Here is a 16976-nt window from a genome sequence, read left to right as displayed (position 1 = left end):
TATCCATAATAAAAGAAAAGTTCAAAGAGTAGGGAAGAGAAATGCAAACACAAGATAACACCGAGATGTATTATAGAAGAGCAGGGACGAACGCAGGATTTTAAGCCGGGGGGCTAGAGATAAGCAAAATTTTTTTTTTCAAATACGCATCCATATAGTATTAATAAATTATCAACCAAGACAAATACCCAAAAATCATTGTTTCTTAGTATATTAAGATACAATCTACTAACAAAAACAAAAGATGCGAAACACTATTGTTTCTTAATATATTAAGATACAATCTACTAACAAAAACAAAAGATGCGAAACACTATTGTTTCTTTATACAATCATCTATGAAAAGGGAACTCGACGCTCTTTCAAATCTTCAAAATCATCTACTATTGAATCCAAACTAAATGTCGAAGCTATATCCTTTTCAATGTATAACATCAAAGAGTCATTCAAAAAGTCATCTTCCATTTTGTTTCGAAGTTCAGTTTTGACAAGTTTCATAGCTGAAAATGCTCGCTCTGTAGTAGCAGTAGAAACTGGAAGAGTAAGCACAAGTATCACCATTCTATAAACAAGTTTGTAGTGTTCTGAATTTCCAGTTCTCACTAACCATTGAGACAACTCAGATAAACTTTTCAATTTTTTGAACTCTGGATCTTGGACTACATTATGCTCAAAATGATAAAGCTCCTTCTCCAACACTTGTTTGTCATAATCTGTGAAATCTTGTGGATAGAAATTCTTTACCAACAAACAAAGATCACTAATTCTGAAAGATTTTAATGCCTCTCGAGGTTCTAAAGCTGAGCTAAGCCTAAGCAACTCCATTGCATCTTCATTAAACCGATAATTTAGTTCCTGTAGTTGAGAATCTATTGTAGCATAAAAAATATTTACTCGATAATGATGCTCATTTGTAACGTTATCTGGTTGATTACGAGCTCGACCTCGCCTCGCAACATAACGAGCATTCATATCCAGGACATCAATGCGATGCTTCTCACAAAATGATATCACAGTGGTGAGTAAGCCATCCCATCCATCATCTCTAAATTTTTGGATAAGTGCTTTAGTAGATGAAACTAAATGCATAGCATTTAAAATGTCTTGAGATTGGCTTTGCAAAGCTTGACAAAGTTTATCAGTGATCTCCATAGTTTCCTTCTCAAGATGCAAGATGAAAACAAATTCAAATGAAGTTAAACCTTCATAAGCTGACTCTCCTTCTGCCCGATTTTCTCCATCAATTGCACCATCGATTATATTTTGTAAAACTTCAACAGTTGAACTAAACATCCTTAATAAGCTAGAAACTGATCTAAAATGTGAACTCCAACGTGTTTCTCCAGGTCGTTGTAAAGTGCCAATTTGATTAAGTCCACTTCCAGTCTCAAGCTCTTCAAGATCAATCAAACGTGCTATTTCATTAGCATTGGCAACTTTCAATTGCTCATTGCGCTTGCATGAAGCACTAACAATTTTGATCAGAAAAAGCAATGTAAGAAAAAAATGACTAATGGGAACAACTTGTTTTGATGCTTTTACTAATGCCAATTGTAAGCGATGTGCAAAACAATGGATATAGTAAGCATATGGGCAATCATTCAAAATCAAAGCTTGTAATCCATTCCACATACCTCGCATGTTGCTTGCTCCATCATATCCTTGCCCTCGAATATTTTGTATATCTAAGCAATATTGAGATAACAAAGAATATATCCCCTTCTTTAGAGTCAAAGCTGCAGTGTCAACAACATGAATAAGCCCAAAAAAGCGTTCTTTCACAAAGCCTTCTGCATCAACATATCTAAACACCACAGCCATTTGCTCTTTCATGGACTCATCACGAGCTTCATCAACCATTATGCAAAACTTTGCATCACCAATTTCTTCCCGAATGGCCTTCTTCACTTTAGCTGAGAAAACATGTAGAATTTCCTTTTGAATCCTAGGTGATGTGTAGGTTGCATTTTTTGGAGCTTTTTCTATTATTTCAGCAACCTTCTCATTCCAAAAAGTCACAATACCCAATGATTCATGAAAGTTCCCACGATTTAATGAACTAAAACTTTCATCTCGACCTCTAAAAGCTATAGCTTGAAAGGCAAGATATCGCACAATAAAAATTGTGGCCTTCAATTGCAACCGATTATTTGCAATTTGTTCAGTAGTGAAATGATCAACTACTCTTTGCAAATGCTGCGATTGGTTCATCAAATCCTTACACATTTGCTCAGCAACTCTATGAGCTGAGTTAGGATCTTTTCCTATATGAACTTGAAAAGAACAATCTTTGCCCCCAACCTTTTTCCAATTTCTAAATCCACCAACAATAAATGTATTTTGTCCCACAACCACATTTGGATTATGAAAGACAAAGCAGGGTAGACAATAAGCTGCATCTGTTGTAGGAGAATATTCAAGCCATTTTGAATTATTTCTATACCAAGAAGCTTGAAAACTACGATTCTGCTTTCCACTTTTTTTGAATGTCTCTAGAGGAGGTTGGTGCGGACCTTTTTTAATGTAAGCCCGTCGAATTTCATCACGTTGATTAACATGATATTCCCATATTTGTTTGCGTGTTCCGGGATCATAATCCAAAGAATCAAGGTCAATTCTTTGAAATTGTGATTGAGAGATTGGAACATCCGCATTTTCCGGAATTGGAACATCCGCATTTTCCGGAATTGGAATAGCAACATTAGTTGTTGGCAATTCCACGTCGACTTCAGAAGAATTTGAAGTTGAACCTTTTCTTTTGAAAAAATCAAGCATTGTAGTTGATTTTTTCATGATCTACAAATAAAATAAAAATTATATAAGAATTACCGTTATTTTTTTAAATTTGTGTGATAATTTCTTATATTATATGATTTATTTTTTTTCTTTTTGTCTTTTGTTTGCCTTTAATATCTTTGTGTTTAAACTGCCTTTATTTATGTCTCTGTGTTGTCTTTTATATCTTTTATGTTTTTTGTATCTTTGTATTGTCTCTTTGTCTTCATCTTCCTAATTCTGACCCACTAACCCAAATATCCAATGAATCCCACTACAGACAGTCAAGCACTACTAACAAAAACTTTTCTTAACTTTACCTTCTTTTTTTTTTTTTGGTTTTTTTGTTTTCTCCCCTGTCGGTTGTCTTTGCCCAACAGCAACTCCACACCACTTTTCCCTATTCCCTATTATTATGTCCAACTAATGTCCAACACTCCAACTACCGGTCAACAAAGCATCTGACTCTATCTATCATTCTATTTCTTTTATGTATATAATGCAAGGCACTAGGCAGCAAGAGCCACAAACACAGTCACAAAGCCAAAAACCCAAAACAAAAAAAAAACACACAGTTCAGTTCAGCCGCAGCACAGCACAAGCACCAAATCACCAAATCAGTTATCAGTAAAAACTAAAAACACAAACAAGAAACACTCAAACACCACAAGCACAGCTGCACAGTTTCTTTGATTCTCAGAATCTCAGATCACAGATTCACAAGGTTTTGAAATTTGAAGGAAAAGATAAGAGTTAAAGAGTAAATACCTGTGATTCTGTGAACTGTGATTCTGTGAAGGCTCGAAGCTGGGCTGGGCAGATCGGGAAACGGCAACCGGCAGCAGCAGCGGCAAGTGGATCTCGTCTCGCGTGGCGGCGTGGGTCTCGCTCGAAGCAGCTGGGTTCGCTCTCGCTCTCTGTCTCTCTCCGTCACGGCGTCACGGCGACACCGCTGCCTCTCTGTCTCTCTCCGTCTCGCACTCTCGCTCGTAGCTCTCGCAGTCTCGCCTCTCGGTCTCTCACTTTCCTTTCTTTTTTTTTTTCTTTTTTTTCCTTTGGTTTTTGCTTTCTCCGTTTAGTTTTGGACTGCTGAGGCTGAGATTTTTTATCTCTTTTTTTTTTTTTTTTTTTTTTTTTTTTTTTTTTTTGTGTGTGGATTGACATGGGTTATGGCCTTATGGGCTTTGCTCTGCTCTGAGCTGGCCGGATGATGGGCTAGGGGAAGGGGGGCCGGAGCAAAAATTTCAGGGGGGCCCAAGCCCCTATTTTTTTATTTTGGAAAAATTTTACTAGCTAAAAAATTTTTTTTTGGGCCCAGGGGGGGCTCGAGCCCCCTTTGCCTTGTACCTGGGTCCGTCCCTGTAGAAGAGGAAACCGAAGAACTTGGCGAAATACCTCTCTGGCACCCTCCAAGCGGTAATCAATCCGCTAGAGAATAAAGTTGGAGTACATGAATAACAAAAGACCCTCCAAGCCTAGTATACCCAATGTACTTGATCCCTCCAAGCTCCTGCTACCAACTGGCTTCTTGGAACCTTGTCTTTTCTAGCTTTCCCGGATCCCACAATTCAACCCGATTGCATCTGCCAATGATTGGCTTCTTCCAATGCTTCTCAACAGCAACAAAACCTCACTTTACACTCAGATTGGGTGTGGTAAGTGTTTGGGCTATCAACCTCTCAAGGATTTAGAGATGGAGAGGTAGGAGTAAAGGAAAACCACAAGGAAATGTGTAGATGATTGTGGGTATAACAATCTCTAACTCTCAAGTGTAATTTTTAGGGATTTCTCTCTGAAAAGCACTCCTTACAATATGTGGTTAATGAGGGGGTGTATAGCGTGGGTTAAGACTTGGTAAAACAAAACATGACAAATTAGCCAAACAGAATGTTTCGCGAGTATTTCACGGGAAGGCCTTACCTTCGAGACAGTAACGAAAACTCCAGGCTAGCATGACTCTTCGCCTTCCAATCATGTGCTATACACGTGGCTATTTCGCGGGTAAGCTTCTCGCGAGCTTCTCGCAAAATCCACTTGTTCATCCTTTTAAACTTGAATCTTCACTCTCTCTCACATTCATCTTTACAACTAAAAACCCACAATAGTAGAAGGAAATATGATTAAAGAAATACAATCAAATTTGGCTTGGATTTAAAGCCAACACAAAATAGTTGTAAATTACAACTTTACAATCTCCCCCTTTGGCTATTCTGTGAGAAAACCCCTAAACAGACTCTAAACTTAAACGTGAGTTTGGGAACATAGGCAAAATGACCAAAATACCCCTGGTCATCCCTAGGTTTACCCAAAGGTCAAATGAGGTCCAAACTTCCGCAAACCAACGTTTTCATGAGTTTACACCAAACATGCTTCTCGAAGATTTTTAACAAGTTTGATCCGAAGTCAACCCAGGGTGGGCCAAAAAACCCTAATTTTAATTCGGCAGTCAAAATAGGTTGAAACCAATGCCATTGCAACGATTATCGAATTCTTGTTCCAACGACTGTTCATGGAATTCAAGTTCAACCCGATCAGAGGAAATTGAGGCTGGCGGCCCTCCAAGGGCCACCGCCTCATAATTCATTCCTGGGGCTCAGGCACCCATCAGACTAGAAGAGAGACATTTGTTTGAAATTGGCCCTTCTGCCCAGCTTCTCTCTATGTTTTTTTCTCTCTCCCAAACACTAAAAAACACCTAAAAACACTCCAAAAACACATAAAAGTCTCTTGATTCTTTTCTTTTCACGAAGAACACAAGGTATTGCTTTTGTATCCAATCTTCCTTTCCTTAGTTCTACACTTTGGATTTGGGGTTTAAGGGTGTGGATGTAGCTTTTTATCTATCATCCACACCTCTAACCTTCTAAATCTTTCACTAGCATTTATCTTGCTATTTTTGCTTGAGTAACATGATTTATGGCTTTCTTCAGCATGTTTCTTGCTTTATGTGTGTTTTTAGCTTAGATTTCTTGGTTGTTATGTTTTATGCCATGTTTTGTGCTTAGATCTATGTTTCTAAATGCTTATATGTTTAGATCTACATGCTTAGGGTTTTTATGCCATGTTTCCTTTGTTTTGTTCCTCTCTTTGCTTTGCGTTGATGTTAGGGTTATGTGCTCACATGCTTAATATCATGTCTATGGTTATGCTTGGCTCGAATCTATGTGTTCGTGTGCTTTTTGCCATGTTTTATGCTTAGATTTGCATCCATACATGCTTATATGCTTGGATCCATGTTATTCCATGTCTACGTGCTAGCTTTCACATGTTTACACACATTGCCATGCCTATGTCTAGATCTATTTTTTTCACATGCTTGCGTGCTCGGATCTATGTTTTCACATATTTTTATGTCTAGATCTATGTTTTCACATGCTTATGTGCTTGGATCTATACTCCACTTGCTTTACGCTATCTTCCAGGTGCTTGTGTGCTCCATGCCATATTTGTGTGCCTAGACCTAGGCTCTATTTGTCATGCCATGTGCTATTGTAGCCCTTTCATCGCTTTATCTTTCTTTCTTGTGTTTTGGCTTGTTGGTTAGGACCCGATCTAGACCTTGTGGTCTTTGTCATCGTCCATACACCTTGGCCCATATCGAAGGGTTTTGATCACCCATTTTTATGTCTATGCTTGCTTGCTTCTTTGCTTTATCTTTTGTGCTAGCCTGTTTAGTTCTAGGCTTTGCCATGTTTAACGCCCTTAGTGGGTTTGTGTTTGTGTGGTTATATCTGATGCCCACGAGGTCTTGTTTGGGTGTAACCACTTGGGATGCGTCTCCAGATGCCGGGTCGCTCCATGCGATGATGTGCTTACCATGCTTGTTTGTGCCACCCGTTGGCTTTCTATGCATCTTTGTACGCTTGCTTACATGTCCATGCATGAGTCTTGCTTGCTAGTGTGTTGCCCATGCTTCAGCACAATGAAGCTATGGGCACCCAATCCAAACCTACATTAGTCCCTTGCCGACACCACCTTTGTTTGTTTCCTTGTTTCTTTTTTTCCTACTTGTTTGTTTGCTAGCTTTCTTGCCTTTGTCACATGCTATGCTTGCCATATCTATTTAGTTTATTCACTTTGTGAGCTCTTGCTACTATCTACGCATTTTCCTTCCATTGCTTGTCTGCTAGTTTTCTTGTCTTTGCCTTTGCATGTACACACATGGAGTGAGGACACATGAAGCCAGGGCACAATCTTCTAGGCTCAAGCAAAAAGGGCAATGATGCAAGCATGTGGCCGAGCCAAGCAGCTGTAGTCAGTAGGTTTAGGGTTTAGCTTTTTACCCTTTGCTTATGTACTCTTTTAAACCCCTTCCTTCCTCTTCCCTTTCTCTCTTAGATGGTTTGTATTAGGTATATCATGCCGTGTACCATTCATCCTCATCTCTAGAGTATGGCGACCCTTATTTACTTTCTTGCACCTATATTTTGGGCCATGTTCTAGGGATGTAGGCATTTACTTTCCTGCTTTGTGTGTTAGTATTGTGCATGATGTATGTATATATATACCTGTTCGCCCTTTCCGATGTGATTTTCATAGTCTGTGTCACCTAAGGCTAGTGATGCCTAATTTCCGCCTCGAAAGTAAGGTGACTTGTTGTTAGATCATCGCCGTTGAAATCTGGCACATTGCTCGAAAGCCTTAGGAAAGCATAGATTGGGACCATACCCATTCAAAAGTCAAATCTCAAAGCCCCTATGCATGCAAAGCCTCGGATGCCAATGCCAAAATCATGTTTTTACTGCCAATCTCCAAAAATTAAGGTTTTATCAAAACAAAGGACTATCCTTGGACAGGTGTTGTAGGGTGCCTAACACCTTCCCCACACGTAACCAAACTTCCGGACTTAAGAATCAAGATTTTTTGCCATCCAAATTAGATTAGGAAAAATGCCATTTTTCTTAATCTAGGATCGGTAATAAAATCAACTAGAAACAGGTGACCAACCACACCTTAGAAAAACCCAATGATTGGTGGCGACTCCACTTACCTTTGGTAATCCCTTAAAAATTTGGCTTAGATTCCTGCCATAAAGCCAAAGGTAGACCTACCTTCCTCCACCGAGAGAGATAGCACCTGAAGCTCCACGCGAACACACACACATCATCACCATTTCGACAAAGGCCTTCCAATGGGGCCCCGCGTGTGCAGGAGTTGTCGCCATGGCAGGTGGTCGAATGAAGGCATGATAGTGGCAGTTTTTAGCTCAGTCCGATCGAGGCCAGGCGTCGACACACTAGCAGCTCCACTGGGGATCGATGAGAGTTTAGCCTTTAGAGCTTTTGATAAAACCATAATCTTTGGACATTGGCTTTCAAAAACACCAAAATTGGCATTGGCCTTCGGGGCCTTCCTTTTGAAAAAGGCTTCTGCTATATCCTAGTAGACTATTTTCAAAAGAGCAACAAATCTTTTTCCAAAAAAAAATCCATTTTCAAAAGGGAGGCTTTAAGATATTTTCACATGGGGTTTTTATCGCTTTCCTCATATGCTTTACAGCTTTCCTCACATGCTTTATCGCTTTCCTCACATGCAAACATAGGGTAGCAAAATTTAATTTCTGCTACACCTATATCTGCTTTCCATATATATTTGCTATGCTTTGAAAAATTCTTTCCCCTTCATTAAGGATTACATGACATATACACCCTTTTTGAGCTGAACCTGGGCTCCGCATTGCTGGCGTAGTCATATCTCTTTGGGGATTTCATCACCACATCTATAGATGCCCAGATAGACACATCGGCAGTGTTACCCATTGTTAGATTCGGGGCTGATGTTGTAGGCACTTCTGGGTCCATGGCTGGACAGGAGTAGCTGAAAAGGCCCCCTCGATCCTTCCTACCCCATAACTTCCATAAAGGGAGGGGTATGGCGATTGAGTACCCTAGGACAGGAACCACCTACCAATTAAGCCTTTACATATAGTTAGCCTAGTTATGTCAATCCCGTGAGGACTAGATCAATCTTAAAGCCCATCAGGACTAGGCGAAACCTAAAGAGTGAACATCCAAACCTAGGTAAGGATACCCTTATAGTGCTAGAGGTCAGGGGAAAGTGTCTTGTAATAGGTATGCCCTTTTTTCTTGCGCTAAAGAAATTGTGCTCTACTCCAGGTTCTTTTTATCCTGCTTACACAGCATCCATAATTAAACACATAAGAAAAGCAACCCTGTTACTTGTACATGATAGATCACACCCTATCCTTAAGGGTTCACAACCCTACAAGGGTACTCATGAATACACTAATTGGTTTTGCCACCTAATTATGCAAAGATAAAATTTGTGGCAAGTAACTAAAACTCCATTCAAAGGAGAGGTGCTATTGGAAAACTGTCAATAATCCCAAGATGTCACGAGTCCAAGATTTCTCCCAAAGAAAAGATCCAAAACAAGATTGCTAGGAGGCCAAGCTCCCCCAAGAGATACAAAGGCCTGAGAGATCCATGCTATCCAAATTACCAAGGACAATTTTGATTGTTACAGTGTTCTCTTTCTATTTTTCTGATCCCCTTCCATGAAGAGTCTTTCACCCTTATATATCCTCCTTTGGACAATCTTCACCATACACCTGTTGATCATCCCAGCCCTTACTTGAGTATCTGTTCCATCAGACACCCCCTCTGGTTTTCTGTGAGTTGTGGTAGCCAAGGTAGTACTGTTTAGAGGTCTTCTCCACATAAATGCAGTCAGAAAAGTAGCTGCAGTGCATTTAATGGGGTGGTGGCAGCTTTCCCTTAGATATTTTTAGGTTTTCTTCCTTCTCGTATGTTCATAATGCATGTCTCTATCATTGGAGCTTCTTAGAGGATTATGCTAACTGATGGAGTACATATTGTGAACTATGAACAAATATGAACAACCTTTCACTTGTTCCCCACCTTTGAGACTTTAATTGGGAACAATTAACAACTATTTGCTCATCCTCGAACCTATTAATGTCCTCGGACAAGGCCCAAGGCCCAATATACTATTTTGGGCCCTGGTCTCTACAGTAATAATTAAAATTCACTTAACAACAATAATTTACATGTTCATTATATTTAGAAAAAAATATGTCAAATGAACCTATAGTTTATTTTTTATTCTATTACTAGTATGTACTAAAGACAAATTTATAATAAGGAAACTATGCAGATTGCAAGATTCATATTTTACCCAAGATGTATCTTCTTATTAACCACCTAGGAAAAAAATACTAGAGCCGTTACTATGTCTATATCAAAATTTTGAGAAACACACTGGCTATATACGCCCCTCCCCGTACACTCCTCACACCAAAATATATGAATGAAGAGATTTGAAGAGGTCAAACTAATACTTCATACTAAAGAGATTTGAAATGGTTAAACTAACACTTCATAATGCATGTTAGGATAACTTTTTATAAAATGACCGAGAGTGATAGGTCATCTCTGCTCTTCAATAAGGGGAAATATTGGGAAGAAAAAGAACCTTTCAAAATAAGCATCGAGGTCAATAGATGCTCAACCTCTTATATATGCTCAATAGATGCTCACTAGATGCTCAATAGCTTCTCGATCCATCGAGGTCACTTTGCTGTGGACACCTCTTGATAGCTCCTTTTGGAAAATTTTAATTCTCGACATCTCTCAATCCATCGAGAAATGGGGATTTCTATATAAAGGGTCAGTGTGATTTTTCCCTCATTTTTTCCGATCTCTCTCGATAGAAACTCACTTCTCTCTCTCCCAAACACCTTAGACTCAACCTCTTCATTTTCCCTACTTGAACTTCGGCCCAAATCAAGTTTTCTTCATCTAGTATGGTCTTATTGCTCTATTCTATCATGCATTTCATATTTTATAACCTAAGTTTTGGGTTTTTGAAAAGTTTTTGGGGTTTTTCAAAGTTGATGAGGTTTTTGCAAAATTTTTGGGTTGGGTTTTGTTTAAATGATTTCAAATGATCATGCATTGCATCACATTTGCATTTTTAACAATGATTCATGCATTTAGATGTGTGCTTAATATGTTAAAATGATGTGTGCTGGTAGGATTGGATTGAGCTGAGCCCATGATATTTTTATTTTTGCATGTCACATGTTCATGCATTTTTCATGCATACGTACCATTTTTTTATCTCTTTGATATTGATTTCTGTTAGTGCTTTTTTTGTTTGTCTCCCTCTCTCCCTCTGTCTTCTGTTAGTTTGCTCTATGGCATCTAAGAGCAAGTCTACTCCGTCCCAGAACCTTCTTCGTTCTGAGGTATCTTCCTCTGAGTCTACCCCCTCCCATGTCAGGTTCCATGTTTATAAAGCCCATAAGGACTTTTTGGAGAATTTTTTATGATGTGGCATTCACTCGGAACGTGAAGTCGTTCTATCGAAATTTTCAATATTGACCTTCTTATTGTCATCTAAAGTAAGGGTTGGGAGTCATTGTGTGGTATCCCGGTCACTTGTCCCTCTGTGATCATATAGGAGTTTTACTCTAATATGCACGAATTCGACTATTCTGTACCTCATTTTATCACTCGCGTTCGAGGTATGTGCATTGTAGTCCGAGCTGCTACATGTACCGAGGGTAGAGTTTGCTGACTACCCTGGTTGTGAGTGTCTTAGGACTGTGTCCAAAGACGAACACTTGTCTCGCTTTTGTGAGACACCTTCATCTTGGGGTGACCGTCAAAACACCCCTTGCTTGGGCTTTGTAAAAGGTCCGAGGTTCCTTAACATGGTAATGACATTTGTTCTCCATCCCTTGTCTCACTATAACTCTATTACAGAACCTCATTCTTGATTTTGTTATCCTTTCTTGAAGGACTCACTATTGATTTTCCCTCTCACTTCATTCCCTCCCTCATAGATGTATATAGGGATACGGCGACCCGTGGTAAGCTCATTTTCCCTTCGGCTATCACATGAATTCTCCACCATTTTTCTGTCTCCTATCCTAAGTCTACACACTTTTCTCCTATGTGTGCCATAGACATAGCGATTGTTCGACGGAGCGAGGCCCAGCTTCGACCGAAGCGGCCATGGACCGAGACGGTGACTCCTTTGGCTTCTTCCGCTCAATCCATCTTTGCTCCTTCTTCTTCCATGGGTGGAGTGACTCTCGAGGCCATCATGGCATAGCTTGTGTGCATGGATGCTCGCCTTAACGCTTTCAGTGACGAGTTGTGTCAGGTGAACACTAGTGTTGGTCGTATCATACAATGATAGGCTGTCATGGGTGCTTTCACTGCTTTTTCTTCTCAATCTCCACCGGCTTCAAAGGATGAGAGTGATGATGGCTCCAGTAGCGATGATGATGAGGATAGGATAAGAATGCTAGCTCTTCCGATGACGACAAGATGACTGCTTGAGTTACTTGCCCTTTGTCATTCGTGACAAAAAGGGGAAGTAGTTTTGGGTATGAGAGTAGTCATGTTTTTAGGGAGAGAGTTAGTATAGGAGATAGATATTTTTGTTAGGGGGAGTGTTTATGTTTTGAGGGATGTAGTGAGGTTATTATGTATTTTCTTTTTCTTTTTTCTTTTACTTTTACCTCATGTATACCGCTCATTTATTCACGGATTACAGTGAAATCAGATTTGAAAAAATGATTTTCTTAAACCTCGACAGATATCTGATCTATCGAGCTGCTGTCGAGTATCGGACTTAAACAGCCTTTTAAACCACGATAGATATTAACTATTGAGCTAGCTGTCGATATTTAAAATTCAGCACTTCTTCACTTGTTTCTTGGACAGAATTACATGGCTTTAACACTTGAACTTGAAGCCTTGTTCCTTGAAGTACTAAACACATCCTAGATCTACCCAATTACAAGTAAAGTGCGTTTTGTCAAAGGATTAGCTAATTCTATATTGACATATGTTCTAACATGATTCACATATGTCCTAACAGTTTAGCCCCTTTAAAACATATTGTTTTACTTGATATATTAGCCAAGTAATTAACTAGGTTAATTATGAGATAAAGGTTAAACAAAGAGAGATCATATCAAGCACAACAACGGAAAAAATAAAGAACACACCAATATGATCACCCAAGAAAACCAATGAAACAAACCGTCTCATTGGAAAAACCTAGGGAGGATTTGATCTAGCTATCCTCAAGGTAAAACAAATTCACTACAAGAGAATTGAAGTTTTTACAAAAGATTTAACCCTAAATCTACTACTACCTCTACTAGTAATTTACTGACACAACCACGTGCAAGCTTCGAATCCATGAACTCCTTCTCTCTTGGATTTGTAGAACACAAACTCCCACGTTTGTGACTTTAAGATCCCACTCAAGGGTTTTAGATCATAGCTTGTTGATCTTGTAGCAACTAGATTCTACCAGCACTTGATTGTAGATTTTATTCCGGTAGACACTTGTAGAGTTAGAAGGTACAAAACCTCTTGGATCTCAGAAGAGTAACTTACAAGTCTTCCATGAGTTTTCAAAATGTAATTAGAGTTTTCCTTTTATACTTAGGAGTGTTGAACTAAAACCCTAAACGTTTTTGTGAGCTTGGGTCTGATTTAAAATTCTACAAAAATTTTTTTTGCGATTTTTGATCGGTTGGGCATGATTTTTCGATTGATCGAGCTTCACAGAAAATGACTTTTTTTCCTGCAGCTTGAATATTCTTGAGACTTGACTTGAAACACATTAAGCAATGTCTAACACTTATTCTAGAGATGTTTTTGTTCTCGGTTTGCCAACATATACAAATTGAGACTTTAAACATTTAATCCTAAATCTTTAAAACCTAATAGGTATATATAGTACGAGTGAAGGATATAAGGATCACACAAAAATCCCAGTTGTCAATGAATTTCGCAGGTCATCTCTTGAGTTGGCCAAGTCGCGAGATGATTGCAGAACTTACTGACTCTTCAGCTTCCGATATGTGCTCCTCATGTGACTTTAACAGGTTGCACCACTCACGAGCCAAGTCGCGAGATCAACTTTTTGAGCAATCTTCACCAACTTAATACTAAACCCATTACAAATAAATCCCACAAAATACAAGGAAATATATTAATATAATTACAACACTTTTTATCATGGAATAAAGCCAACAGAAATGTTATGTGAAAAACCATAACTTAACACAATATTATGCAATTATGCAAAAACGTATAATTCCAAAAAAATCGTTGGTTTCTATGTATATGTGCCGCCGGGGGGGGGGGGGGGGGGGGTGCAGTTTCTTGTAAAGTGTATTATGTGATGCCACAAGTATGAGATAAGCAAAGTAAGCAAATCTCACTTTCTCTTCGCAATTAATTGGAAAATGCGTTTAAATAAGTCAATTAATACCCTGAATTTGGACACGGTTGTATCCAGTTCAAACAAATCGTTTTGAAAGTTCAAAAACGTGTAAAAACACCTTTGAACGTTTAGACCCCCAAATAACAACTTAATCAATTTAAGCAATATGTCAAACAACTAGTGTGCGGAAACTTAACATATGCTATCATACGAAATTGATTAAATACTATCTAAGCCATAACAAAATAAAATCCACAGCAGATAATTTAAAGGCAAAGATAGAGGAAGGAAGATGCAAACACAAAGACAACACGCGATGTGTTATCGAAGAGGAAACCGAAGTCCTCGGAGAAAAACATCTCCGCCGCCCTCCAAGCGGTAATCAATCCACTAGAAAATATAGTTGGGATACAAGGACAGCAATAGACCCTCCAAGCCTAATCTACCCAGTGCACCTAAGCCCTCCAAGCTTCTTGCTCCAACGAGGTTGCGCCGAACCTTTTTCTTTTCTAGCTTTCCGGATTCCGCTACTAGACCGTAGCATCAACCAATGAAGATTGGTTCCTTCCTAACTGCTTCCCAGAAATCCAAACAGCAGACTCACAAAGATGATGATGGTGAGAACCTGGTTTGGTATAATGCCTCTCAAGGATTTAACAATGGAGAGGAAGAGAGTTGAGGAATTTGAAGAGATTCTAAGGTAGAGATTGTGGGTGAAACAATCTGGTTTTTCTTTAGGGTTTCTCTCTCAAAATTCTCTCTGGAAGCTCTCTTTCAATCGTGGGTAATAGGGGTATTTATACTGGAGTGGAGAGGAATGTGAAACGTCAGAATTCTACAAAACAGGGGTGGCTCGCGGCTTGACCTCGCGGCTTGACTAAGTCGCGAGATCCAGTCGCGAGATAACCGTATGGCCAGTTGTCCTGTTTTGTCCTGTAGTGCTCCAGCTAGCAGACTGTTCACCTTCCAGCATGCTTGGCACGTGAGGTTGCTTCTGGCGGCTTGAAGCCGCGAGTCACCCGCGAGACCCAGCCGCGACACTCTGTTTTCTTGCACACTCTTGAGCAAACTTCACTCTATCTCACTCACTACCCTTACATCAAACCCACCTAAATACAGGGTTACTAAATGCTGAATTACAAGCAAATTTGGCACGGAATAAAGCCAATAAGATGGTTGAATAAATTCAACCTTACAATCTCCCCCTTTGGCTATTCCGTGACAAAACCCTAAAACAGACTCTAGACTTAACATGTGAGTTGGGAACAGTTGAACAAAAACTCACTCACACCTAACTCTAGAAGCTGTGAAGCACTTGAATCATATGACCATAATACTCCTGAAACACAACAATACACCATGATCATTGTAAGCAGAAAATTATACAATGCATATGAAACAGGCAATAAGTGATCAAGCAAAGATGGAGTTATGAAACAAACCATGGCTTGATCAACCAAGTGAACACCACAAGGTAGTGATCACAGTGCTCATTCACACTTGGAATGAACACAAGAACATACAAGTTAACAAGCACAAGGCAAGACACTTGTATGCACAACACTCAACCAATGCATATCACACAAGGCATATGCATCTAGGAACAATCCTACAAGGGCACAAGAGTGACAGTACATAAACCAAAATGCATAACATTTAGATTAAAGTACTGATTTCAACATAGTATAAAGGCTGCACTAGGCAAGGTACAAACCATAAAGCCTACAAACATGCAAAAGACATAAACCCTAAAAGCTTACATAAGCACATGGGTACAAAACACAAAACATCCTGAATAACAGTTTACAAAACACAATATATCAACTTAAAGAGAAGAAGAATGTAAAGACACTCCCCCTTAGATAAAGACACTCCCCCTTTGATCATGCCTATCTCTCCCCCTTTTTGTCATGGAATAGGCTAGTCATCCTCTTCCAGCTTTCTCTGAATTTGATCCAGTTGAGTTTGAAGAGAAGTAAACTTCATATCCCACCGAGTGTTTTGATGGTGTAGAGAAGCTGTGAGTCCAGACATCTTTGTATTCAACTCGTGGACAGAGGAGACAATGCGATCAAGTTTCTCATCCAGGGAGAGAGTGCTAAACTGAGAGTCATTGGAAGATGTAGAAGTTTCTGGTTTGGCTCTCTTCCGACTATGTCCAATGCTGGCATTGAATGTACGCATGTTGATTGGACTTGGTTTGGACATAGGGGATTCATCAGCCATTGGATAAATTCCCTTGAGCTTCAAGATCCGGGAAATGAGACTGCAAAAAGGAACGCATATCCGAGACTCATGTCGAAGAACCGTTTTGCGCAGAACATGAAAGATATGAGCACAGATGTCTATTTCTACATCAGAGATCAGATCATGAAGAAACAAAGCCCGTCCAAGGTTCATATACCCAGTGCTTGACAAAGGGTACAAATTGTGAAACATTACAATTGTAAGTACTCTCAGCTTTGGAGAGAGAGATGAAACACTGATGGATTTTCCATTTGGCGAGAACTCCAAATCTTGACCAAGACTTTCTTTAAGAAGCTCCTCATCAGGACAGAGATCATCGTAAACCGGCGAATGTCGGAAAATAGGTCTGTTGATGTGAAGAATTTCTGCCAGATATGCAGGAGAGACAGAAAAACTCTTTTTTCGAACCCAGCACTTAAGTTCATCTCCTTCCACAATTGCGTTGGCATAAAATTCTTTTACCAACTCTTCATATGCGTCATCCGGATCAGAGAGAAGGTAATTCCAATCCTTGTGAGCAAACCATTTCGGAATGTCAGTGTCATGAAGTGATGGCTGATCCAAAGCTCTCTCTAGTAATGGTTTGGCATGAAGAAAGAAATTCTCATAAGACTGATAGGCTACATATGATCTGAACTTGTCGGGATCGAATCTCTTTGATGAAGAGCGAGTCCCTTTTGGTGGAGGTGAGAAATCATCAACATCTATTACTGGTT

General features: G+C 39.4%; 1 protein-coding gene across 1 annotated transcript; it reads right to left on the bottom strand.

Moving 5' to 3' along the window:
- Nucleotides 1-314: 314 nt before the first annotated feature.
- Nucleotides 315-8576, bottom strand: LOC115970509 (zinc finger MYM-type protein 1-like). The gene is made up of 2 exons (XM_031090136.1): nt 8411-8576; nt 315-2750 (listed from the first exon to the last, which is right to left on the bottom strand). Exons 1-2 carry the CDS (start codon nt 8574-8576, stop codon nt 337-339), a joined length of 2580 nt encoding a protein of 859 aa, XP_030945996.1. The 3' UTR covers nt 315-336.
- Nucleotides 8577-16976: the final 8400 nt, after the last annotated feature.

Source organism: Quercus lobata, chromosome 12 (genome assembly GCF_001633185.2).
Source record: "Quercus lobata isolate SW786 chromosome 12, ValleyOak3.0 Primary Assembly, whole genome shotgun sequence".
In the NCBI taxonomy this organism is placed as follows: Eukaryota; Viridiplantae; Streptophyta; class Magnoliopsida; order Fagales; family Fagaceae; genus Quercus; species Quercus lobata.
This window is presented reverse-complemented; position numbering and strand designations above follow the sequence as displayed.

What these genes read in the sequence shown, in the direction of transcription:
- LOC115970509 (XM_031090136.1), bottom strand. Translation starts at nt 8,576, where the DNA reads ATGGACCCAGAAGTGCCTACAACATCAGCCCCGAATCTAACAATGGGT. An exon ending in AAAAAGGGTGTATATGTCAT is followed by an intron (nt 2,751 to 8,410) that starts GTAATCCTTAAT and finishes TCAAAAGAAAAG; the next exon opens with GTTCAACTTCAAATTCTTCT.